Source organism: Hippocampus comes, unplaced genomic scaffold (assembly GCF_001891065.2).
Source record: "Hippocampus comes isolate QL1 unplaced genomic scaffold, H_comes_QL1_v1.1 scaffold112, whole genome shotgun sequence".
NCBI lineage: Eukaryota > Metazoa > Chordata > Actinopteri > Syngnathiformes > Syngnathidae > Hippocampus > Hippocampus comes.
The window spans coordinates 1,367,981-1,395,531 of NW_017805841.1; the positions used below are offsets into that span (position 1 = coordinate 1,367,981).

Here is a 27,551-nt window from a genome sequence, read left to right on the forward strand (position 1 = left end):
TGATCATATTTAAGTAAGTGTGCCCTACAGCAGCCATTCTGGTTACAAGCGCACTGTACCAGGAACTCAATGGGTGGCAAATGTGACAAAGAGGCCGACATTGGCATGCTGTTGAGCGGTAAGAACCTCCAACCCAACCCAGGGAGCGAGAGATGCAAAAAGCCGCTACGCTCCGGCACCCCCAGTGGAGGAGATGCTTGCATCTTCAACCTCATAAAACAATGAACCAAAGCGACACTTCTTTGCAGTATGTCGTATAAAAACAAATTCACCTTACTGTACCAGATGTTCCTCATGGGATTTGTGGGTGATAAATCTCCCAAAAGCGTTGACTTAAAGCAGTTTCTTTCCTCCCAGTCATCCCGCTTCACGCTTCCAGTCGCTCGTCGTTGATTCGTCACACACTCTGAATCTAAATGTGTGTATGTGTGTTTTTCGTTCTCCGCTCTTTCAACGCCAAACGCGTTGATGAATCGAGATAACCCACTCCCGTAAGAGGATGTTAGCGAGTCTAAACTAGCTAAACAAAGACAGATGTTAAGAAGCGTTGAATACTAGCATCATCCCGCTGTAGTAGAAATGAATGAAAAGGAGCCTGAGCAAGGCGGCGCACTGTTCTAGTAGTCGATCGTCATGGTCCATGCAGTTAAAAGCAGGTGGGGGTGTGTGCAGTTGTTTTTTTTCACCCACCCTTGGGAAGAACACTCAATGCATCTCTCCAGTTTCCATCACATAGATGGCTACTACCATCAGGCTGGCAACAATGCAATTAACAAGGCACTACTTCCGGTTGGGCCTTTTCAAAATTACCAACATTCTCAACGATACCGTGTGCGCGTGGGTGCGTGTGTGTCCGTGTGGGCGCGCGCGCGCGTGCGTGCGTGCGCGCGTGTGAGCGCGTACACACACACACACACACACACACACACACACGCACACACACGCGCACACGCACACACACGCGCACACACGCTCCTTTGCAAACAGAGGCTATCATCTTCTGGATTCAGCTACAGTATATCCTCTGAGGAACAAAGTCAGGGACCCTGCAACAGTTGCGTGGTCTTTGTCGACATCTTCTGGAAAAAAAGTATGTCTCTACTGCACTTATAAAATTTATCTCAGGCAGTGTGTGTGCTACCTTGTGTGACGTAGTATAGATTTTGAAAGGACCCCACAAACGGCGGTACATCGTCTGCTTCCCTGCATCGAAAGACTCCACAATTTGATGCAGTTGTATCGGCCTGAAATCATAATCATCTTGTTTAGCACACCGGTAAATATGATACTTTACGAATCTCCTGCTCGTCTGTTATCAAACACATGTCATATGTGAGCAATGTGTGCTCGCAGGCTTGAACAAAAGAGCGGATGCGACGGGCAAAATTAGCGCTTTGTATGAATGGGCTCACGCCACAGCGAAGACCAAATAGTGTTTTAGTGCATGCGTTTTGTCAGAGAATTTCTTGCTTTGAGCAACATTAGCTCATATGAAGTATTTAAACCTGCACATACATGGTTTGAACAATAATTCTCTATCTGAAAATCAACTTCGAGGGCTAAGCTAGCATTTGGAGTCATGCTAACAACAGATACGGTATTTCGCGTCTTAATTTTTTTCTTTGAACAAATGAAGTTTGAGAACGACGTATAAAATATAAAATTCTACTGGATATACTGTACAGTGTCGTATAAATTGTTTTGCTTGAGTAGCGAGTAAATGTCACTATATCAACAGAAATAAGTATTATCAACGTAGATGAGTACCGCCCCGTTTGTTCCATTTTTGCTGGACTTCTTGGTCAACTTTTTTGGGTATGTTATTTTTTTAATAAACTACTTTTCATAAGGTTGTTTGACAAAAAGAAATGATTGATGGTGGCTTCTGGAAGGACTTGAGCTTTGGCGCTAGCCTTTCCCTTGAGCAAGTCAATGCTCAAGTGGTGCGAACAGCTTTCATTCTGAGATCTCTCCTTGCATGTGTGCGATGTGGTCTTTCTGTTTGGTGTGCAGCATAACAATACAGTGCTACATAGACTTAGGAGTACCAGACATACACTTTTCATGCTGCGATTATTTTCCTTTGACTAGAGAGCAGAAATTACTGATATAGGAGTGTTTAGATCAGGGGTGTCAAATTCCGGTCCTGGAGGGCCGCTGTCCTGCATGTTTTCCAAGTTTCCCTGTTGCAACACACCTGATTCAAATGATCAGATCATCAACAAGCTCTGCGCAAGCCTGACATTGAACCTGTCCATTTGAATCAGGTGTGTTGCAACAGGGAGACTTGGAAAACATGCAGGACAGCGGCCCTCCAGGACCGGAGTTTGACACCCCTGGTTTAGATTCTGGCAGAGAATTTGAAAACAAGCAGCAGTTTGGCACATACTGAACAAAGAAGCCACTCGGCATGGTTAAACCTGCTTACTCCGTCTTGAAGTTTAATGTCAAACTAAATTCGAAAAGAACAGAATTGTATTTGACCTTACTTTGCCTTACGAAAGTCGACTAACTTAGTGACATAAAGGGAAATGCCATAGCCAGTCTAACAAAAGTGGCATTGGTATAACGGTTGTCTTTAATTAACTTAGATTAGAAAATAATGCAAGCCACACATGCAGAAATACAATATAACAATAGCCGCAGTTATAATGTGTTTTTCCACTATGAAAGACAAATTACTGCAACTTGTGACAGTCTTCTGTGTTCTGTCATTAACGCTACATAGCATTCACTGTAGCATACTATTACGCTTTGGTGGCCAAGAAGGCACAACATGCACGCAAAGCCCATTCATTTAAAGTGAGAAATCATGATGCACAAACTTCAATTTGTTACCTCCTTTTAAATTGTTATTATTGCATGTTTTTGTAAAGTACAATACCATACAGCACTGTTTTCATGTTGCGAAAACAACAAGCTTTTTCGTATGTGGGAGGGCTGTAATAATGTTGAACAAAACATTTCCATTCCTTTCTAATGAGGATAGATGTTTTGAGGTATGAGGGTTTGGAATTGCGAGCATGACCATGGAACAAATTACACTCATAAATCCAGGCACGGCCATATGCAGCATAGTGTGAGTTTCAGTTTTTCCTTGAGTGATTACATTGAGCATAGCAACTGATTAAAATATTACACTAACAGGGTTCATTTGGAATCAGTGGGCCACCGCTTTGAATTTTTTGCTGGATATGTATCATGTATGAAACATTGATTCATGAAACTCAAGGTGTACTTCCCTACTTTCAGACTGAGCTGGCCCCTGGACAGGCCTGTGGGGAACCACAGTGAGACGCAACCATGTTTCTTTATAACATCACTCTTCAGCGTGCCACTGGCATCACACATGCCATCCATGGAAACTTCTCAGGTGAGCTTGCACCTCATTAATATTGTCTGCTTTCGTCAGCATAATGCCTCTTCCTCCCTGGTTTGTTTGACACAGTACAGGTACTATAAATGAGGTCTGTCAGAAAAGGTCCAGGACTAGTCTCATAAAGATATGTCAAACCCAAATGTGTTTCCCCGTGAAATGTGGTGTTGATGATCAACCGGGCATGTCTCCATAGAGATCCTGTGGCCGCATTTGCTTTGTTTAATGGTCCCGAAGAGGCCCAAGCTGTCGTAACTTCTTCATGACTACACGCCTGCATTGTTTACGTTTTTCTTCTTTGATGAAATTGAGGCTTTGACGACGTAGTGATTCCATACTAATGATTTGAGGAATGCATGGCAGAGAATGTGGCAGAGAAGTCATTGTTTAACTACTATTCACGCTCATGGTCTCATGAAATAAAGCGCGCGAGACTCCAGATGGATCATTTTGAAGGGAAAACGTTAAGTTTGGATTTGAACTTTTCAGACATTTAATGTGTGCGTCACGTCATCAGTACACATCTTTAAAGGATGTATACATTAGTGTGGATTCTGTTTAAAACATTTAGATGCATCTACAGTGTTTCTCTTTGAAGTGGAACTCATCAGATTGACCTGAAATTTGTTTATCTTATGTAAGACCTGTTTTTGTATTTTGTGTCCCATTTGTTAAATGTTTTTTTTTTTTTTTTCCCATTTGTTTTTGTAGGAACCAAAATGCAGGAGATTGTTGTTTCCAGAGGAAAGATCATAGAGTTGCTGAGGCCAGACGCAAACACGGGAAAGGTGCACACGCTGCTCACAATGGAAGTGTTTGGTATTGTGCGTTCACTAATGGCCTTCAGACTCACAGGAGGAACTAAAGGTATATAACCCAGTGCATGTGAACCTTTTTTTTTTTTCCTTTGAGACAAATTGCAATTAGAGATTACCATTTGTGTCTAGATAGAAAAAACAAAACATGTAGAAGGACATTTCAGCCCCAATTAATGACTCTGGGCCAGATTCTAACTAATACGTTTTGAGCTCTAAATACACAGTGGAAGGACCACTCAGAAGTTCTGGGCTTCCAACTGTCAAAATGAGCCCATTTTCCTTTTTTACGATGACCAACACCATATAAGCTACATTTCTGGTTCGGGGTTACTGCTACTTCCCTTATCCATCAATGATGCTCCGATGTGGAGGTATAACGTTAAAGCCAGATAGAAATCAAAACATTGTGGGTTAACCAGAGTCTCCTGTAGATCGCAATCCTTGCTGCTGTATTCACCATTCTCAATGCTTTTGTTTTGTAGATTACATTGTTGTTGGAAGTGACAGCGGTCGTATCGTTATCTTGGAATATCATCCGTCCAAAAACATGTTTGAGAAAATTCACCAGGAGACATTTGGGAAGAGTGGTTGTCGCCGCATTGTCCCAGGACAGTTTTTGGCAGTGGACCCCAAAGGCAGAGCTGTCATGATAGGTATGTTCAATAAAGTTTTTTAGGGTCTTTCGATACTGAATGGTGAGTGCATAAGATAGCCGTAGTTTGTACTTTTATTTAAATAATTACTCTTTCTCAAACGACACCATGGTGACTATAGCTGAACAATTAAGCAAAGTCAAATCAACACCTATTAGGATGCAATTTTCAAATCCAAAAGGCTATGATTAGGAAAAAAAATGTAAAAAAACAAGGCCTTAGCTACGCCAAAGAATCTAGTCTCTCTCTCTCTCTCTTTCTCTCTCTTTCTCTCTCTCTCTCTCTCTCTCTCTCAATATGTACAAGTATCACCTGAGTGCGAATCGCAGGACCAGCCGAGCTATTAAAAGAAAGTCAGACTTATTGTCAGAAAAAGACGTTAATTGAATGAACTAGGGAAACAAACATGAAAGTCTCAGAAACCAAAAATAAAGGACAGCAAAATGAAACATTACTCATGGGTAAAGATGTGTCAGAAAACTATCAAATCACAACTCAGTTATGTTGCAAAATCACGCAGCACAAGTGGTGACATTAACGTGAGCTGTCTTTGTCCTTCCCTTGTGTAGGAGCAATAGAAAAACAGAAGCTGGTTTATATTCTGAACAGAGATGCAGCTGCACGACTGACCATCTCTTCCCCACTGGAGGCCCACAAGGCCAACACACTGGTCTACCATGTAGTGGGTGTGGATGTTGGCTTTGAAAATCCCATGTTCGCTTGTCTTGAAATGGACTATGAGGTACCAGCATGTAAATTTAACATCATGTGATGAGTTTGTACTGTCTCTTCTCTGACCTTAACTAAAAAAAAAAACCTTGCTATCTCTGACTGGGTCCTTTTTATTTTTGATGTATTTTTATGATGTCTGCGCATTTAACAGGAAGCGGACAATGACCCTACTGGAGAAGCCGCGGCCAACACGCAACAGACACTCACCTTCTACGAGTTGGACCTTGGCTTGAATCACGTGGTCCGCAAGTACAGCGAGGCTCTAGAAGAACATGGAAACTTTCTCATCACAGGTAGGAAAATGTTCCAAGTTGATTGTGTGCAAAGCAGCATTCAATACAGAAGGATTTCTGTGTGCTGTTTTTTATGAGGAATAAATATTCAATAAATTGTGATCGAAATGAACTAATAAGGCAAGGTAACACTCACCGTTCTCCTCTTTCATATCTAGTTCCTGGTGGTTCCGATGGGCCAAGTGGAGTTCTCATCTGCTCTGAAAACTACATCACATATAAGAATTTTGGAGACCAACCTGACATTCGCTGTCCTATCCCACGTCGCAGGGTGAGTCATACTGTCCATACATCTACAGAGGCAACAGCAAATATGTGATCTTGTGGAATTTTATGGTCTTCTGAATAGATGTGCTGATCTTCAAGTCAAGGGGAGACTATTGATAAATATGATGCGGGGGCTCTATCTAACCTTTCACCTGCTAGCACTGGTGCTAGCAGCTTTCTCATTTAGTCACACTAACACATCATTTGGTCACACCCCTTTTTTTTGTCATTGGCCGCATAATTGCCAAAGTCACTTTTCAGTATTTTTGCAGAACATGAAAAAAAACACAATTTTAAGAACCCATTGAAATTTTTATTGGGTCTTTTTCCTTTTGGTTACTTAAAAATTGTATTTTAACATGTCTTCCAAAAATATTGAAAAAAATGACTGGCAACTGTGCTATGTGGCCGACGATATTACTTATTAATTTGATTAAAATGTATGATTCAGAAGTAAAAGCATAACATACAATTGTTACCATTGTTCTTGCTTTTTAGAGCATTATTTGTGATCATGTACTCAAACATGACCTTTGGCATGGGTTTGTTTAACCTTAAGATCAGGATCCCGGACTGTTTGTCATTTGCAGCTGTATGGCCATAGACTGTCTCTCCCATTCTTTTTGAAATGTCCGACTATTTGAATGCACCTCGTGTCTCGCCGAATGCAGAGGGTGTCAATATTGAATGTCATGTCTGCGTTTTATGACCCTTTCCGTTTGAACCACATAAATTGACAAACGAGCAATCTGGGATGTCAAAATGCGCAGCGAGCTGTGAGCATATCAGTGATTAAAAGCAAGCTGAATGGGAAGCTTTATTTATAAAGCAAATAGTGCTAGTTAAGTGACCAATACTGTGGAAATGGACACACTTGTTGAACATGTAATTTATACAGGAACGATTTAACATGATACACAACATAGACGGGCTTCGCCCTTGTGAGCACATTCTGACAGAGTTGGAGTCAAGCCTTCACTCTATATTTTTCCCCACATGTACCAGTAGGAGCAGTAAAACATGCACTCGCGCTAGTGTGACCGGATAACATTTTTACCAGCACAACTGAAAAGTTGACCGCATTTGCGAGCATATTGGGTGCACTGCCTAGCCTTGAACGTCACCAGAGTCTTGCATTCTACATTTGAAACGCTTCTCCAGACCTTTTCTGCAGCCTCTTTCAGTTCTTGTTTGTTTCTGGGGCCTTCTCCCTTCAGTCTCCTATTTAGGAAGTAAAATACATGCTCTCTTGGGTTAAGCCCCGGTGACTGACTTGGCCAGTCTCAGACCTTCCACTTTTTCCACCTGATGAAGACATTTGTTGTGTTGGCAGTGTGTTTGTGCGATCATTGTCTTATTGCATGATGCTTTTCCAAATTATAGTTTGGATCTGTTTTTCTGTAAATTGCCAGACAACATGGTTTTGTAGACTTCAGAATTCATTCTGCTGCTACCATCATGAGTTACATCATCAATAAAGACTTGTGAGCCTATTCCAAAAGCAGCCATTCAAGCCCATTACATCACAAATGATCTTGTGTCTTTTGGATCACAAGCATATTCTTTTCTTTCTTCAAACACTGGCCTTTCTGTCACCTTGATGTAGGTCAATCTAAGTCTCATCAGTCCATAAAACTTTGTGGCTCATCTCTATACTTAGCAAAATCCAAACTGGCCTTCCAATTCTTTTTGCTGATGAGTGGTTTGCATCTTGTTGTATGGAATGTGTGCTTCTTCTTTCAAAGTCTAAATTGATGACACTGGGGAGCAATTTGGGACCCCCCCCCCCAAAAAAAACTGTTGAGTTACAGATTTATGCTGATTAAACAAAAACTGGCATGCTGATTTGAAAATTGCAATTTTTTGCCTCGTATGTAAAGTTGTTTTTTTCTCCACAGCGGACCAGAAAAGCAAAATTTCGGTAATTGTAGTAAAACACGCTATCTTATTGCGATTGGATTCAGCTACATACCAGCTTGTTTGTCCAGTCACAATTGAGACAGTGTATTATTCAGTACACACAAAAAAGCAATTTTTGCACAAAATACCTCCCACAATTGTACAACGTGGCCCCAAAAAAATTCAAGTATTGACTGACCATGTGTTAACCTGTATAATTGCACCAATAGTTCATATACTTTTTCTTGTAACTGTATCTTCTGTCCCCATTCGGGTTATTGATGAGATGGACACAGGTGACCAAATGACCATTTGTGCTCACAATCTGTGTTTGTACCTGGACAAAAAACAGACACAGGCAAACATGCAAGGAAAACCTGCAAGCTCCGCACAGAAGGGCCTGAGCAGAGATTCAGAACAGAAATGCCTCATGAATGGGCCTGCATTTTGTCCTTGCCGTGTTAATGATGTTTCTACACTGAAACAACATTCACTGGCATGGCAGCTCGAATGACATGGTGAACCTTAAACCTTGCCACCTTTGCACCAAATTGAATTTTGTGCCCATATGTAGCAGGTTACATGAGATTGCCAATGTGAACGCTTGGAAAGAATTGGATTACATATGACAGAAACCTCTGAATGGAACTGATCACAACTTTGCGTGGAGCTTGTCTGAAATACAAGACATTGCTATCATGCTGTAAGAAAATGACAACAAATGTTGAGACAGACTTTTAATGCAGACCGCTTGAAGAGCTTAATGCAATGCGTATCAACTTCATTGTGATGTTCTCAAAAAAACATGAGTATTTTTTTTTTCTCTGCTAGAACGACTTGGACGACCCAGAACGTGGTATGATATTTGTTTGTTCAGCAACCCACAAGACCAAGTCCATGTTCTTCTTCCTAGCCCAGACCGAGCAAGGTGACATTTTTAAGGTTACCCTGGAAACTGATGAAGAAATGGTGAGCAAAATGCATGGATTCCTTGTGTGATAAATAGGGAGTGAAATGTTGATATATATTCTTTTGTGTGTGACCGGTAACAAGATTGCACTGGAACATATTAACAATTCCACTGCACAGAAATCCGCATTTGTGTTTAAAATAATGAAATAAAAAAATATACATTCCAATATACAGTATCTGTTGTGAATTTTTAGGTCACAGAAATCAGGCTGAAGTATTTTGACACAATCCCCGTGGCAACAGCCATGTGTGTTTTGAAGACTGGCTTCCTTTTTGTGGCCTCAGAATTTGGAAATCAGTAAGTCTCTTATATTTGTGGCTTATTTGAAAGGATGTCACTATTATTTTTAATATAGTACAGTAATCACCTACTATGGTTTCCTCTTGGTTGTGTTTCACATATTTAGTCTGTGTATTTCTGTTTTTCCTCATACACCATGCTGAATAATGCTGTACTCGACCTTTTTCTAGTTACCTTTACCAGATTGCCCACTTGGGTGATGATGATGAGGAGCCCGAGTTCTCCTCTGCCATGCCTCTGGAAGAAGGGGACACCTTCTTCTTCCAGCCCCGTCCCCTCAAGAATCTGGTGCTGGTTGATGAACAGGAGAACTTGTCCCCCATCATGTCCTGTCAGGTGGGTGTTCATTTTAAACGTGGTGTCACTGCAGAACAAAAGCATAACGGTACCGTACCACGGTCTTAATACCTTGAAGATATTGTGCCATGAGATTTTGATATTGTTGCAGCCCTTATGTCCACTCTTCTATTTTTCCTGATAGATTGCTGATTTGGCCAATGAAGATACGCCACAGCTTTATGTGGCCTGTGGACGAGGACCCAAATCTACTTTAAGGGTTCTTAGACATGGACTGGAGGTAAACACGTGTAAATTATTATTATTTTTAAAATGACGTCTTCTCACATAACAAAAGATGAAGACTTCAGTGTAATCTCATTATAGTTTTCACTCTAACACATTTATTTTCTCAATAAATAATCACTGCTGAACCTACACAGTTGAATTTTGTGTCCTCAGCACATAAAAATACTTTTTTACCAGCGATAATGATGTGTATGATGACATAAGGAATACCATCTATATTGACATAGTTTTTATTGCAGTAGCAAGTGAACGTTACATACCTCATAGCACCTCACCTGTAGTCTGCATTCGGCAAATGTGTCAGTGAAGAGGTAGTTTTCTTTAAATTATCCATGTATTTATGATCAAACTCTGTTCATACGTGTGAGGGGTTTGGGGCTTTGCCTGTGCGTGCGTGGTACTTTGAACTTGTTGATCTTGTGCCGTCCATTGTGAGAGTCACACTGGGTTGAATCAGGGTTGACTGACAACCACACTTCTCATCCAAACCCCAAATGTTATCAAATGATACCAGTGTTTGTGATTAACTCGCACAGATGGCTTGGGGAATCAAGGCACTCCATGAATGTCACACATCCCACGCAATTTCTTTTGATGGGATGCTTGGGTTGTCTTTTGTTTATCTTGCAAACTTTAGTGGCAGTTTAAAAAAAAAAAACATCTGATTGGATGTCACTAGTTTGTTAAATCGGTTTTATAACCAGTTTTCAACATATGTTTGTATCAGGGTTCCTGTGGGGTATTAAAAGTCTTAAAAGCATTGAATTAATGAATTTGGAAATAACACCTTAAAAAGTCTTGGAAAAGTCTTGAATTTTGATCTTTATTTAAGAATCTCATTTTAATGTCTTAATTTTTATTCTCTGTCAGTGCTCTGTCTCAGATTCCCGTTGCTTGAGTGCAACAAGAAACAAATATGTGTGCGTGCTTGTTTGTGTGTGCGCAGTGTACAATGTTGAAATGCCTCTCCTAAGTTAATAATTTTGCAAGTGATAATCAATATGCTGAATTCTTAATGGTGAACACATTTCTAGGTTAAATCTAATAAAATTCATGGATTTTGTTTTTCTTTGCCAATATGGCTGTGAAATAGTTAAGTTAAAAAAAAGTCTGAAATAAGTCTTAAAAATCTTAAATTTAACTTGAAGAAACCTGTAGGAAACCCGTTGTATGATTATGGTAGATAACGCTCATCCCCTGCATTTGAAGATAATGGATGGATGCATCTTTTTAATTACTTTCAAAAGGTTTCCGAAATGGCTGTGTCTGAACTGCCAGGTAACCCCAATGCTGTGTGGACAGTACGCAGACATATCGAAGGTAAGAACATTATTCTTTCACTTCCAACAAATCATTAACCACATTTATAATGTTGACACGCATCATGATGGTATGGCGTGTCTGTAGAGTAAGTCCCTTGCTTGGAGAAAAAAAAGAGTGCCACTGCCACCTACTGTAGTGGATGTCCAGTTACACTACATGCTAGGCAATAACCATCACGTGGCAATTTTCTTGACAAAATATTAAAAAATATGTAAGACAAATTGGATATGGAAGTACTGGAGATGGTCTGGGGGTTGGCGGCTCTTCTATGGCAACAGTGTTTGAAACTTCCAGTGGCAGATAATATGGCCTAATGCTCACAGCAAGCAACTCATCTGCAGCAATACTTCTCTTTGGCAACAATGTCCCTTATTTGATTACTTGAGTAATCGATGGAATAATCCATTCTAAAAAGATTCCTTAGTGGCAACCCTCCCCTAAAGTACTCACAAAACGTTTTTCAAGTGCCTTTTTCTGATCTATGTGTAGCTAATCTGTATAGCTAATCTGTGTCGTTTTGCCCCACTGCCATATGAAAGGACAATTTTGCCTCGTCTACATTTTCTGTCGAATCATTGTTCCTTTGCTGCAATAGCCACTGTGGACATCAGTCAAAACATCTGAAAACCCAGCAAACCATTATCCCATGTGTATTTCCTATTTTCATGCAATTTGGCCCAATCGGTGGAAAATGACATGTGTCATATGTCCTAAATGTTCCAGAATTGGTGTCACAAAAGCTATATTTCAACCCCCAGCTCAGTTTTCCCCTCCAGATAACCAACCGTCATGTACATTTTTTTTTTACATTGCAGGTTTGAGAAAAGTAACTCAAACTTTGGCAAATGACTAAGAAGTTTATATAACTGTTGAAATGGTCTTTGCTCTTAATATTATATTGGATCAGCCCAGACTTAAATTTGATTGCAGAATGTACCTTTCATAAGGACACATCAAGTTGTTAATTTTCCCCTTTTTGAAGTCCAGTCTACCCTTCTCATCTCGTATTTTTCTTCAGCTTTTGACAATTGTAAACACACCTCAACTGTCTATTTTTAGCCAGTGCTCCTTTCCCTTTCATTTTTAGATGAATTTGATGCCTATATCATCGTGTCTTTCGTCAATGCTACGCTGGTTCTGTCCATTGGTGAGACTGTAGAGGAAGTGACAGATTCTGGATTCCTGGGAACAACGCCAACACTCTCCTGCTCGCTACTGGGTGAAGATGCCCTCGTTCAGGTATGTGCCATTTTCCTTGAAAATGGTCTCTGAACTTTATAAGTGTGATAAACCTAACCCATCGCATCTCATGTGCTTCCGGTCATTATAGGTGTACCCGGATGGCATCCGCCACATTAGAGCTGACAAGCGTGTGAACGAGTGGAAGACTCCTGGCAAAAAGACCATTGTCCGTTGTGCTGTGAACCAGCGGCAAGTGGTTATCGCGCTCACAGGTGGTGAGCTGGTCTATTTTGAGATGGACCCGGTAAGCAAATATTTATTACTGTCGATTTGTTAATGTACAGTGTACCCACACTGTTTGTGGGGTTTAGTTACCAGGACCCACACTTATTGTACCTTAGGCTGAGCAGCTGACCATTACTAGCTGATCAGCTTAACTTTCACCACTGCTGGTATTGATCCGGACCTTTCTCTACATCATCTTGAGAAGTTTTACCTCACTGCTTTCTCTGACGTCAATCCAACAAGAAGCTTTGCCTGCTTGTCTGTCGGAATCACGCTAAAAAAATTGTGCGTAGTTGAGACACTGCTGCACAGTTTATACTGAAGCTGTCCGTGACATTATGCAAATGTAGTAATTTTATGGCTCAAAGGAGTCTCTCTGGCCTTGTTTGTCCTGCCATTGGCTCTATTTATGTTTTTTTTCCTCTTGGTGATGCATTTTTTTGACTGGTGCGATTTATAATCCACCGTGATCTATAGTCCGGAAAATAGACCCATTAATCTTGGTTTAAAAAAAAAATCGCGTTGGAACAGCAGGGGTGTGTTGACTTTTCATATCCCCACCTTTTTCAACCTTTCAGTCTCATTGTCCAAAGTTGATAGTGATAACCCAAAAGACATACAGTATTTGAAAACATTTTTTTCAAAATTACAATAATGTTCCACTTTTTGTAAATCGTAAATCTTTCACATTAAAGACCGCCAAATTACATCTGCATTTGTTTTTGTAGTTCAAGGGGTATGGTTATTGCATAACATTTGAACAAAGTAATTTTTGATCAATTGTGTGATAATCTGCGAATCATGCAGACTGTGTACTTGTTTGTAATACAGTCATACCTCGGTTTCCGACCATAATCTGTTCCAGAAGGCTGTTCAACAACCGATTTGTTCGAAAACCGAAACCACACTTTTTTTTTTTAAATCTTTATTGAACACGTCTGTTCACCATGGAACGCTAAGCGTCACTTCCTCGTGTAAGGAAGGCGAGAGGAGTCAAGTGACGCATTCAAGTGCGCTCAGTTTGTTCGAGAACTGAAATTCGGTCATCATCCGAGGCATAAAAACTTGAAATTTTTGGTCGAAAACCGATTTCGTCGAGAACAGAGACATTCGAAAACCGAGGTTTGACTGTATAGTAATATATAATAATAAATAATATTATAATAAATATATTTACAGCACTTTGTTTGCAGTTCTGGTTGTTTTTAAAGTGTTTTAATGAATAAAGTTGTGTTGGGTACTTGGTTCTGACAAGTAGAATATATGTGATGGATGTTTCTGTTCCATTTCTTCAGTCAGGCCAGCTGAACGAGTATACCGAGCGCAAGGAGATGTCTGCAGATGTGGTCTGCATGAGTTTGGCCAATGTTCCTCCTGGTGAACAGCGCTCTCGTTTCCTGGCTGTGGGACTAGTTGACAACACGGTTCGAATCATATCCCTGGACCCTTCGGTACGAATAACAGTTTTGTTATTATTATGATTATTTTAAGTTACAGAACGTTGTTGTTCTGAAATAATCAACATTAGTCATCTCTGTCGTTCTTGGCCAGATTTGTTTAATAGTAGATTTTATTTTCAAGTCCTTATAAAGTGTAAAACATTTCACCATGCTTTCGATTTGAGGTAGCACAAGTGGTATTAAAACAAATATTTCAAGGTTAACTAGCCACTTGACCTGCCAATTGTAAAAATACTGCAATACTGTATGGTAAAAATGTAATTGAACCACACAGCCAGGCCATTTATTATGTGCAGCAATAATGTGACGTCTTCCATAGACGTCTTCGTTACATGACATCATCTTTACTGAGGAACTTGGATAGACTCCAGTACACTTGCACCCCCTTGTGAGCATAAGCAGTACAAAGATTGAAAGGATGGAACTGACAACTGGAAAGTGGAGTTAAAGCCTGTCGAAAAACCCTGCCTTAGGGGAACGCATGGAACAACATCAAAAAGAGTGATTTTCCAAAGCTCCAAAATACTAATTGGAATCTACCGTTCGTGTTAACACCTACTTGAACTGAAACATATGTTGGAATCCTGGATGGATTACCCATATCTCGTTATCATTTATTTTACCTTATTTTCACAAGCCTTGGGAATTACTGGGCTAACCTAGAACTTCGGGATTGCATTTCGTGTCATATTATGTGGAAATATCTGCTGCTATGAGGAGAAAAAAAAGTCTTCTTGAATTTTAAGCGAAAGAAAATTCCTTGAATCCTTGAAAGCTCAATTTTAAATGTAACTTGAAAAGATGAAAAAATAATGTGATTGACTGTGTGGAGTTTGAAAAGACATAAATATGTCTTCGGGGGTGAGTGAGGTAAGAAAGTAAAATAAGAATTGACTAATCTTAAATTTAACTTGAAGAAACCTCTATGATAGCAAGACAAAAAAACTAAAACAAATGCCAGCTGTTCCTGCCGTGTGAGTTTTGGCCTCTTTGGGGCAGTGTGGTGCCATGCCTTGGATGGAGTACGGCAGGGGTGTCAAACTAATTTTTGTTGCGGGCCACATTGTACTTACCGTTTCCCTTGGAGGGCTGTTATGACTCTGAAACCATATAAAGAAGTCAAGAATAATGGTTTATTCAACTATTGTTTAAGTTACTTTAATGAGGGGTTTGCTTAAAATATCTCATTACATTTGATCATTTGAAATTTTGGTACAGATATTAGCAAGCATCATAGAAATTGACATGTTTGATTCGCTTTCGCAGGCCACTTAAAATGATGTGGTGGGCCAGATCTGGTCCCCGTGCCTTGGGTTTGACACCTGTGGAGTACAGACTTAGAATTAGAACACAAGTGAATTAAAGCGGAATACAAAGCACGCTCATGGACGGCAGAATTACATATGCAACACGCTTACTTTGCAAGAAACATGGTGCCTTTAGGGTACTTTCACGTCAGGAACTTGTAAATGCACCACACTATGATGTGCATTTATTGTTTTTCTTTTATTAGAATGTTTTTAAGATTCAGAGAAGTCAATCATGATTAAATTTCAAATAATGGTCGAGCCTTAGTCCTCAGCTGCAAACAGGCTGATGTGCAAAGTTTTTTTTTTTAAATTTGTAGGTCAAACTCGGAGTGCCTTACAACATCACATTAATAATAGAAGAATATTTATGATTAAAAAGGCCCATCTTGGTGACTTCAGGAGAGTCTGAAAGGTTGTACAGAAGAGGTTGGTGAATCTCCCTTAAGACTTCAATTATGACTGGGAGGTTGACTAGCTGACTGAAACAGGTTGATGGCGCCATGTTGCCTTAGGTCAGGGGTGTCAAACTCATTTTTGTCGCTGGCCATTGTAGTTAGTTTCCCTTGGAGGGCCGTTATGACTGAATTTTGTGAAACCATATTGATGTTTAACCACCTCCACATATTACATACACAGCCAACGACAAATAGATGGATAACTAGTTTTGACATCAGAAGTCAAGAATAATGGATTGTTCAAACATTGTAATTATTACATTATATATGACAATTTGAAATTTTGATTCAGACTTCAGCAAACATCATGGAAGTGGACATGCTGGAATTGCTTTCGCGGGCCACATAAAATGATGTGGTGGGCCACATCTGTCCCCCGGGCCTTTGACACCTGTGCCTTAGGTCTTTCATGCCAACACCAAACTTGCTGATGTGTCGCATAATCTGAATGTGTGCAACATTAAATTCCTTACAATTTAGGAGAAAACACTGGCTCAAATCTTTTCTCTTTTAGGATTGTTTGCAGCCACTGAGTATGCAGGCTCTCCCAGCCCAGCCAGAAAGTCTTTGTATTGTTGAAATGGGAGGAGTTGAGAAACAGGATGAACTTGGGGAGAAAGGAACCATCGGCTTCCTCTACCTCAACATAGGGCTTCAGGTAAGATACATCTTTCAGATCATCAATAATAAAACAAACAAACAAATGAAACAAACCAAACAATTTCTGCTTACTTATAGCAAAAATGGCATAGTATAACTCTTAAACACTTGGTAAACCATGTTTTCATTACTGCTGTAATATTGGCAGTCTTGAACGGTCTCAGTCAACAGACTGGATGGTTCACATCAAGCAGTAAGATTTCTTTTACATCTGTTCTTTGTTTCCCATTTTTAAGCAGCATGTATGCACGGAAGCGGAATAAATTGGAAGACATGGAGGCTTGATATTTAGTCGTAGTAATGCATGTTTACTTGCGAGCAACGACCATCCAAACGCTCTAGAAATCACAGCTCGCCCTTTTGTCAGCTATTTCAAGAGCCCAATTTCTTGCAGCGACGCCATTTTATCGGTAGCAATATCTACAGTCATGTGGTAATCTCTTTGAGAGACTGTTTCATTTATTTTTAAATTGCAGGCCTTGTCATTGAACAGTGTCTGTGTATTCTCTGTTGTAGAATGGTGTACTGCTGAGGACTGTCTTGGACCCAGTCACCGGTGATCTGTCCGATACCAGAACCCGCTACTTGGGCTCACGACCTGTCAAGCTTTTCAGAGTCAAGATGCAGGGACAGGACGCTGTATGTTTTTGAAAATGTTCAGAAAACACACCGTATTTATTACAAAGAATATATAAATACTAAGTCAAACTGTCTCTTATCGTTATCAGGTCCTTGCCATGTCCAGTCGTTCCTGGCTCAGCTACTCGTATCAGTCTCGTTTCCATTTGACGCCTCTGTCATATGAGACCCTTGAGTATGCCTCGGGCTTTGCCTCCGAGCAATGCCCGGAAGGCATAGTGGCCATCTCCACCAACACACTTAGGTATAGCTGTTCCTTCCGGGGCTGCTTTTTATGATTTACCAACCATACAACTGCTCCTGAGAGTTATCCGTGTGTCTATCAGTGCCTTGTCTTCCTTGAGTATTAGAAAGATTTGTATCCACCTGGCCCTCATCATCAACTTCCTTGTCATGGTTTGCTTGACAGAATCTTGGCATTAGAGAAACTTGGAGCAGTCTTCAACCAGGTGGCTTTCCCCCTGCAGTACACTCCCAGGAAGTTTGTGATCCACCCAGAGACCAACAACCTAATTTTGATTGAGACTGACCATAATGCCTACACCGAGGCGACCAAAGCTCAAAGGAAACAGCAGATGGCTGAGGTATGAAAGAAATTTTTGGGGGTGAGAATATAGGCAGACGGAGTAGTAATTATGGCCAACGCTTGGGGCGTGGCAAACATCTGTTACCACTTGAACTCATGGAATCGTAGATTAACATTGCAAGAGGATTACTCGCGGAAGCTGGATTTTGGTAGTTGTGATGGTGCAGTTGTGTACCATGTGACAGGATAGACGACGTTTAAGTATTCCAGGAACTTCCTGCGAAACAGATTTTGTGCTGCCTCTCTCCGAACACTAATGGTAACCTCGAGCTGTATGGCCCCACAGACATTTACAGCACATTTTACTGCACAGTGGGCCACCGGTGACGAGCAGCAAATCATCCTCTCTGAGAGGTCAAATTTTATTCAAAAAATATGGTTGTAACATTGCCTTGTGTCTGGCAACAGACGGCAGAGAGCTTAATCTTAAAAATCCATTTTCACCAAATTTAATGTGCAGTTATTGTACTATGCAGTAAATTTTGCAAGGGCTTCAAACAAAATCAAAAAACTTGTCAGTCCCAGCAGACTGTTTCTCGGGAGACTTTTTCCTGTTGGGCTGTCTGCTATCTGGTTGAGGTCATATTATCACCCCTTGGGCACACAGACATGCTCATATTTCAATAGGCTGGAGTTAAGCCTTGTTTCCTTTTTCTGTGTTCATTTTAGTATTTGTATTCTTAGGCACAGTAGCCTTTGTTTAGTTGTTAAGACCATGGGTCTAATTTCTTCTCTGAATTAAGATTTAATTTTGGACATACTTCCTTTAGCTGTATCTGAATCTTTTTTGTTACATAACTAGTGAACTTGGTTTTGGAAAGATAAACTACTTAGAAATGATGATTGTTGAATAAATCTTGTTGTTGAAAGGCATTCCAGTTCAGGACGGTACAATTTATAATCAGACCAACAGGTTTTCGCATTGTGGCAAATTGATATTTGGCATATTTCCAACTGATGCTGTTGGTAGTAATGTGGCTGGTTGCAAATAGTTACTGGACCTAAATTAAGTCTTGCTACTGTATGCGATTTACTCACTCCTGCACACAGCCATCATTTTATAATCTGTCACAATGGATAATATCCTAGAGAAAAGACATGGCAGGCATGATCAGACATATGGTTGCATTTTGCAAATTCATTTAATAGATGCACATTTCAATCAATCAAACTTTATTTATATAGCACTTTTCATACATAAAAATGCAACTCAAAGTGCTGTTCAGTTAAAACATTTCAAATTTGCAACATAAAAAGAGGACCCTCCTCCCCTCAACACACGCACTCGCGCGCGCGCGCACACACACACACACACTATAACTAATAAAAGCACTTTAAACTCAATCCTAAAACACACAGGGAGCCAATTCAGTGATTTTAACACTGGTGTAAAGTGTTCCCGCCCTCTGGTCCTTGTCAAGATTCGTGCGCCTGAGTTATGAAGTATTTGCAAGCTTAGAATATTCTTTTTAGGAAGACCAGAGAGCAGGGCATTAGAGTAATCAAAGCGACAGGAAATAAAAGCATGCATCAGCACTTCCGTGGTGGCCTGAGAGAGAAACGGGCGCACTCTGGCTATGTTCTTGAGATGATAAAAACCAATCTTGGTTATGTTTTTAATATGAGAAATAAAACTTAAGTTCAAAGTCAAAAATGATGGCCAAGTTTTTCACACATTGTGAGGGTTTACGATACTGTAGTTTGGGTAAAAATTTCTCTCTCTGATCTTCAGGGCCAATAACTAAAACCTCATTTTTGTCTTGATTGAGCTGTAGGAAATTCCCTGCCATTCATGATTTATTATCTGAAATACAATTTAAAAGGGTATCAATAGGCCCTGTGTTGTCAGGAGACACAGCAATATACAACTGTGTATCATCAGCGGAGCTGTGGAAGCTGACACTGTGGCGCCTGATGCTATAGGATCCCTGATGTTATCTGGCGTAGTCTCTAGTTGAACAGATATCTCTTTTTTTTTTTTTTAACAAGGATTTTTTTAATAGGACTGACATATTTTTCATATTCTAAGTTAGTTTACTTATTTCAATGACATCCTTGATTGAACTATGCCTGCCATGCACCATACTGTAGGTAGGCACGACTGGCAGCTATTTGTAGCAGACACACCGGAACCAAAACAAGGAGGTGATACAAGCCCCTGGATGTTGTCACAGTTATTAAAAAGAATATTCTGTTTTATTTTCTCATGCAAGAAGAGCAGGTACCATCTCACATGCCTGCCAGACCTGTAGCCTGTCTTTGTAGACTTGAAATAGGTTGATCTGATTTCACACGCAACTGGACTTTGCAGAGTAAGTCAGCACCGTCTCAAGCTTCCAACTGATGCATTTTGTTTGTTGTTGCTCTTGTGCCTGCAGGAAATGGTGGAGGCTGCAGGTGAGGATGAACGAGAACTGGCTGCTGAGATGGCAGCCGCCTTCCTCAATGAGAATCTCCCAGAAGCCATTTTTGGCTCACCGAAAGCTGGCGCGAGGCAGTGGGCCTCGCTTGTGCGGCTGGTCAACCCAATTCAGGGTGCAACACTGGACCAAGTGCAGTTAGAGCAAAATGAAGCCGCTTTCAGGTATGTTGTTTGTTTTAGCCATAAATCTAGAATGCTTTTTCTGACAGGTACAGAGAGATCTTAATATACCCACTTACATGTCCCGTTCTAATGAATACACGTTTTTTTGTGCACACTTTTTCCTAGTGTTGCAGTGTGTCGTTTCCATAATGCAGGGGATGACTGGTATGTCTTGGTGGGAGTGGCCAGAGACATGATCCTGAACCCTAGATCAGTTGGGGGTGGCTTCATCTACACTTATCGCCTCACTGGTGGCGGGGAAAAGCTCGAGTTTGTGCATAAGGTGGATTTGAGTTTACTCCATCCAAACATCATGATCAAATATCACGATATTAACTTCACGATATGATAATTATCAAGGTATTGTGCAGAGTTTGGCGATACAAAAGAAAAATCTCACATTACTGTATAAAGCCTCACGATATTGTGGGGGGGTCGCACTGAAAAAAAAGCACAATATTGTGTTTTGGTATATAAGAGCATTGAGAAAGTACTGTAGTAGGATTGCTCAGTCATTTAATTATCATGTGCTCCTATTGGCTCAGCTTCCCAAAGGCTCATGGTCTATGTAGTACACAATGCTGTGTTAATCTGAAATTGGCGAAAAGTAATGTTTTTTTGACGGAGATGTTGAAAAACATTTGCTTATATGACTGATCTATGGGAGTGAGAAACGCTGCAATATGTTCGGTTATAACATAGTTTTGTTCATGCGAGTACTAATCAGGCCAGGATTTCTCCTTGATCACCCAGATAGATGTAGAGAACGTAAGAGATGGTAGCGTTAATTTGCTATCACACATACAGATGTACCCTTGTGAGGATAAAGCGGATCAGAAAATGGATGGATGGATGGACATACAGATGTCACTTCCTCGAGCTTCCGCATTCAGTCTTTGGGCACTTCCCATTTAACAAAAGAAATAATGGAGGTGATAAGGATATGAGTGAGCCCTCATGTTACCACTAGCCATCAGTCAAGAGTACATTGCGGTGTTAGCCACTTACAACCTAGAGCTGTACAAATTATAAGCAGGGCTTGTGCGCTGCATAATACCTGTTGACAGGTGCAGAAGTCTCCCTAATAGTTACAGAAATTGTTTGATTGCAATGATTGCCGCCCATGCTGGTCAAAATATTAACATAAATGCTTAGTGAGTGCCTTGTTTGTGAACGCTGTGCTTTGTACTCTAATGGTATTTGACTGGGAGAGGGGGGCGGCTTCTTTCAAGTCTTTCCGCCATGATATCAAGTCAAGGAGCAGGTAGACAGAAGATGCTTTACTGAAGGCATACTTCTCTCTGACTTGTTTTTCTCTCTTACTTCTAAAGATGCTTCTGAATCAGAAACTTCTCATCCCACATGTGCAAAAAGACATTTCCACAACAAATGCTCAAAGCTAAAATATTTAGCTGTGCGGGTTCTCATTAGTTTTAAAAACAGGCAGATCTTGTCAAAGCAGGTATTTTCTGATTTTAACAGAAGCTGACTTAACATCTTCCCAAATCCCAAACTCTTTCTGACAGACCCCAGTGGAGGATGTGCCATTGGCCATCGCTCCATTCCAGGGGCGAGCCTTGGTGGGAGTTGGGAAACTCCTGAGAATTTATGACATGGGCAAAAAGAAACTGCTGCGCAAGTGTGAGAACAAGGTAAGTGGCCTACTACCACACAGCATTTACTGTAGCTGCTTTAGACAAAAGGTTGTCATTTACCCCATTGGACACAATTATTAAATCACCCCTGAACATTCCTATGTAATAGTACTCCTTTCCTAATATTAGTAGTCCTCAACATTTTTATGCACAAGATACTGATCTATATGTGGTAAAACAGACGTGGATTTGAGTTTAAATTTACAGTGTGTCGACATTGCATTCTCTTTGTTCTCCTTAGCACGTTCCAAATCTGGTGACTGGCATCCACACCATTGGCCAGCGTGTGGTGGTTTCTGACGTACAGGAGAGTCTCTTCTGGGTCCGCTACAGGCGTAACGAGAACCAGCTCATCATCTTTGCCGATGATACTTGTCCCCGCTGGGTGACAACTGCTTGTCTGCTTGACTACGACACCATGGCCTCTGCTGACAAGTTTGGGAACATCACCATTGTGAGTAGTGGACAATGGGCTGTAAAGCAAGAGGTGGGGGACTCAAGTCACATGATTTAGGCTTGACTTAATCACTAATTTGATGTCTTGCGACTTGCTTGGCAAAAACTTTGGGGAGGGGGATAACAAAAGAAAAAACTCAAGTTGGTTTTGATTTTAACTCCAATAGTTGGCAATTATTCTCTTTACATTTGAAAATCATTCATTCATTCATTCATTCATTCAATTAATTAATAGTGTGACTTTTGTTTTTGAAAGGGAAAAAAAAATTGTGCCTGCCACTAATCTGGTAATGCCCGGCCACAGTCAAGTTTTGAGGCTGAGTCTTTGAACAAGTGTTCCCAAAGATGAATACATCTGGATCGAAGTGTTGCTGTTTTAATGAAACTGGGAAAAAGACCACAACAACATGTAATGTTTGAAACTCAACGATAAGTGACACAACAACTACAATGTTTACTTTAATCTGTCAGATGCAGCTAAAATAGCTGTGTGAACTATGAAGCCAAGCTAGCTAGGTTAGCTTGACAGCTTAGCTCATCAATAGCTGCTCAAAAATTAACTTGATGTCAGTAATGAATTTTTTGAGAACACAATAAAGTGATAGATTAGACACCATAGATTAGACACCATGGAGAGCGTAATCTTGAAACTACTCCAAAAGCAATAATTATTTAATTTCAGACAAGATACACAGACTCCGCTTTGGCTGTTTTTCCTGGTCGTGGGTGTGTCCACCACAATTGATGTGGCAGGGCCTCTGTAACTAAGCATGTCGACTGGACAGAACTTTATGAAGTGACATCCTACAAAGTGCAAAAAGTTAATGCCTCTCATTTACCTTTTTACACACACACACACACACACACACACACACACACACACACGGATGAACCCACACACACAGTATTTTGGGACTTGAGACTCAAATGTTACAACTTGAGATTTACTTCTGACTTGCATATATGTGAATTACTTCTGGAAACGGAACACAAGATGATCAAAATTGTGTGCATCTACTAGCTCGTGTGATCTTTCTTCTCTTTCCTGGTGCTTCCAATACAAACATACAAAATACATAACATAGATGGCAGAACAGTCTGAGATTTCTCTCATCAGAGGAGCAGACAGCCCTTTGTTGTATTCAACTTTTGCATTAGTGTATACAATTAATCAACAAAAGCTCCTTACACCATTTCATTCACCCACTTGCATCTATCGTATTTATTTACATTTCAGGTGCGTCTTCCTCCCAACACCAGTGATGATGTGGATGAGGATCCAACAGGCAACAAGGCCCTATGGGACAGGGGGCTTCTCAATGGAGCATCACAGAAGGTAAGATATATGACACCCATTATTTATGGGCGGGCACTGCTTTATTCATACTGTACATCAGTCTGACGACGTCATGAAGGAAGGAGACCACCATGTTGTTTCCTTGCAACGGTGACCAGTTGTCAGCAAAATTCATAGGCAGTGCCCTTCTCATGTTCACTTCAACCTGTGAAAATATAAAAGTGATCAGCACAATATTTTGGATTTTCTTGACATTGTATGCAAGATGTCAATGTCATTTATTGGTCTGCGTGCCATTAGTGTACTACGTTGACACCGTATTTAATATCTAAAAATATTTTTATCCAGCTTTGCTTCTGTGGGTAGCTGCTATTATTTTTTTTTCCATCCGATCTTGGCCACATGTACAAAGAAAAACCCTCTAATTGGTTTACAAAGTGAAGAAGCATGATGATGTTTTGGCAGAAATTCATGTTTTCATCAGACAGTGACACATATTTATGTAGTACAATTTTCACCACACTTTTTCAGCCCACCACATTTTTGTTGGCCGGTCACACACAACCGGATGACTGGTTGTCACCGGCACAGAGCTGAGTCAGCATGAACGCTTGTCTGTGTTTTCCAGGCTGATGTGATCGTCAACTACCACGTAGGGGAGACCATCTTGTCCCTGCAGAAAACCACGCTGATCCCAGGCGGGTCAGAGTCGCTGGTCTACACCACCCTGTCTGGAGGCATTGGAATTTTGGTCCCATTTACTTCACACGAGGTAAATCCCTGCCATCTGTCGATCCTTTCATTGGTTTTGGTTGGCCATTCTTAATCATTTAGCACTTCTTTTTGTCCAGGACCATGATTTCTTCCAGCATTTAGAGATGCACATGCGCTCTGAGTTCCCACCTCTGTGCGGACGAGACCATCTCAGCTTTAGGTCCTACTACTTCCCTGTCAAGGTGAGTTCATTATCATCATGATACAGGGTTCGTACGGGTCCTTAAAGTACATAAAAATCAATAAAAAAAGAAGTTGTAAAATTATGTACTTAATTGTTCATAATTTTCAGGGAAATCTTCTAAAATCCATAAAGATCCATAAAAATTAACCTGCGGTGTTCATTTCATTTGTGTATGTCATTTTCCCCACCCTTGCAATTCATAGTTTTGTCGGAACATGCAGGATCTGGGACGCGCTCCGCTTTTTCCGCCGTCTCCGATTATTTCCGACGATGATCACGTGATCACTTCGGGTCATTCCGGGAAACAACAATAGATTGACGCCATCCCGGGGCAGTGAATGGATGGTTTGGTTGCCGGCTCGGCAAACAATTACCGTACTTTCTGGAAAAATCTATTCATCGAATTTATCGATCTCAACAAGTGACAGACAAATATGTAGCGACGCCACTCGAGCGAAGCGCGCCTTAGCAGTCGATAGTCCGCTGCTCTCTGTCGTGTGTGCGTCAGCTAAGCTTAGCTGTTGTTTCGGCTCGGCAAGCGTTTTGTTGTCGTAGATCAAAGTGTATTTGATTTGTGACATCGGTTGCTTCCAAAAGACATGTTCCCGCGGACGCACACACAGCAAAGAGCAGTGGACTTTCGACTGCTGAGGCGTGCTTCGCTCGAGTGGCGTCGCTACAAATATTCCGGGACAATGCTATTTTCAAGTGGCGTGGCTGGAGAAGCCGGAGTTCCGAGTTTGGGTCGGAAAAATTGCTAACGATTATACGTCGGTCTACTGCCGAGTGTGCAAGAAGGGCATCTCCGTGAGAGGTAAAACTTGTCATAGCCTCCTGGTCAAGTCAAATGCATTGAGGCACACAGCAAAACAGAAGAAAATTGATCGCCAAGAACTTGCAAAAGAGATTGAGGAGAAAACTAAGTCACTGTCTGCTATTCCCTAATTGTCATATCAGTTTCATATTTGTCATTCTAAAACATGTCTGATCATTGAAGGTGATATGAGGGAAAATAAAAGGGTTGGACCATTTGGGATTTAGACTTCTGACATGCATTTCAGCTGTTCAAGTATACTGGATACTGCCAAGATGGGCAATCAGTACTACTGTTAGTGAAACCAGATTTTTATAAACCCTGTCCTGGTGACACATATGACCATTAGCTCTGTTCTTTGTGTTGTGTTTATTTGAAAATAAATTGAAGTTTTATATTTTCTCAATTTAAATTTTTCTTTGTGTGTTTTATTTGAGAATTAGGTTTTTTTTTTCATTTTCCTACCTGTAATACAGGTAGGAAAGTGAAAATTTGACATACAGTATGTCAAATAAAGGGCTAAGTGATTGCCCCTAAAAATAAAGATGTGCCCTTCCTTTGGCAGCAATGATTTGAACACCAGCTCAGTGATATGTGGCTTTCTGTTCAGCCCGTGTATTGCTGAGCGGGCATTAAATCCATCGTGAATCCCCCGCTGAATGGAGAAAAAGTCCTTAAAAAATGGCTAAATTGGTCCACAAAAGTCATTAAAAGGCCCATAAATAAAAAGCAAGTGGAAGAGTGGGAACCCTGTGATACCGAAGTTGCAACACAAAAGTTTTAGCTTTTCAGGGTGAACGTGAAATTACACAGCTTTTACAGGTCAAATTTATTTGATATTCTCTATACTCCTAAATGCACAATTGTCCAATGTTTCAATTTGTTTTGCACATGTTGTTGTCCAATAAAGTGCAGATAGGCCAAATTCGCATGTGTTTGATACATTAAATGAACCACGGTCAAATTCAGTTCACAAGATTATAATGCATTTTCAGACTGAAATTTCACATGAGAGCGGAAAATTCTGAACTTTTTTGTGCGTAGCCTAAATCCATCTGATCACCTTGTGTCACCTCATGCCATTGTTCTCGTGTGGCGAAATTGCAGAATGTGATTGACGGAGACCTGTGCGAGCAGTTCAACAGCATGGAGCCACACAAGCAGAAAAGTGTGGCAGAGGAACTCGACAGGACGCCACCCGAGGTCTCCAAGAAACTGGAGGACATCCGCACGCGTTACGCATTCTAACTGCTGAACTCAAGCTTAGTCTTTACACGAATTAAAATTGAAAGTCATGGGGCTCAAACTTAGTAATAGTGCATCATGTATTTCTCACAACATGGTGCTTTACATGAACTGAAGACTCGACGACAACGATCATGAATCATAAAGCCCATCACTCAAAATGGCTAACAGCATTTGACTCTGACAGTTGTTACTTTGTCAGTCGTTCCGTAACATGGCACCAGCAAGTTGGCGAACACAGCATGAAGATTAGTTGCCAGATGTGACTGATTTCCAAATGTCCTGTATTTATTTGGCAATGCTGGATACAGTGCGTTTTTCCCTTACGTCACTGGCACATTCTAAAATAAATCCTACTCGTGAAGAAGTGTTCCAACTCTCACGTAATGTACATATTTTGGTCTTTAAGTTGAGCAAAAAAATCGGAGGGTTTGCAACCAGATGGTATTGGCATTTTATTCTCATGTTTTGGCTTGAGTTTTATCGCGATAGAAACCCAAGAGGAAAATGACATTGTTTGTTCCCCTGTCTGCGGTGGCTGTTTTGCCATCATTGTGGTATTAAATGTCAGAGAAAATAGATGGGCGGATGAGCGCACAAAGTTGAGTGTTGTCTTGGTCAGGACTGTAAATTCCCCCACCTCGACCACAAGCGCTTCCAGCAAGTTCTTGTAGAAGAAATGGCCATGTGTAGGCTATGCAATGGTGGTTTGTAATGTAAATAAAGTTTGGGGTTTTTTTTTCTAC

General features: G+C 40.7%; 1 protein-coding gene across 1 annotated transcript; it reads left to right on the forward strand.

Annotated features, from left to right (window-relative positions):
- The first annotated feature begins 1,145 nt into the window (after nt 1-1,145).
- Nucleotides 1,146-27,551, forward strand: sf3b3 (splicing factor 3b, subunit 3). Its single transcript, XM_019888332.1, has 27 exons — nt 1,146-1,276; nt 3,253-3,373; nt 4,088-4,243; nt 4,677-4,847; nt 5,417-5,589; nt 5,731-5,872; nt 6,031-6,143; nt 8,870-9,007; nt 9,205-9,308; nt 9,482-9,647; nt 9,793-9,888; nt 11,144-11,216; nt 12,307-12,458; nt 12,550-12,705; nt 13,982-14,137; nt 16,426-16,569; nt 17,088-17,210; nt 17,300-17,454; nt 17,620-17,794; nt 20,175-20,380; nt 20,507-20,663; nt 21,907-22,032; nt 22,277-22,489; nt 23,729-23,827; nt 24,417-24,560; nt 24,640-24,744; nt 26,668-27,551. The coding sequence occupies exons 2-27, from the start codon at nt 3,304-3,306 to the stop codon at nt 26,806-26,808; spliced, it is 3,654 nt and encodes a 1,217-aa protein (XP_019743891.1). The 5' UTR covers nt 1,146-1,276; nt 3,253-3,303; the 3' UTR covers nt 26,809-27,551.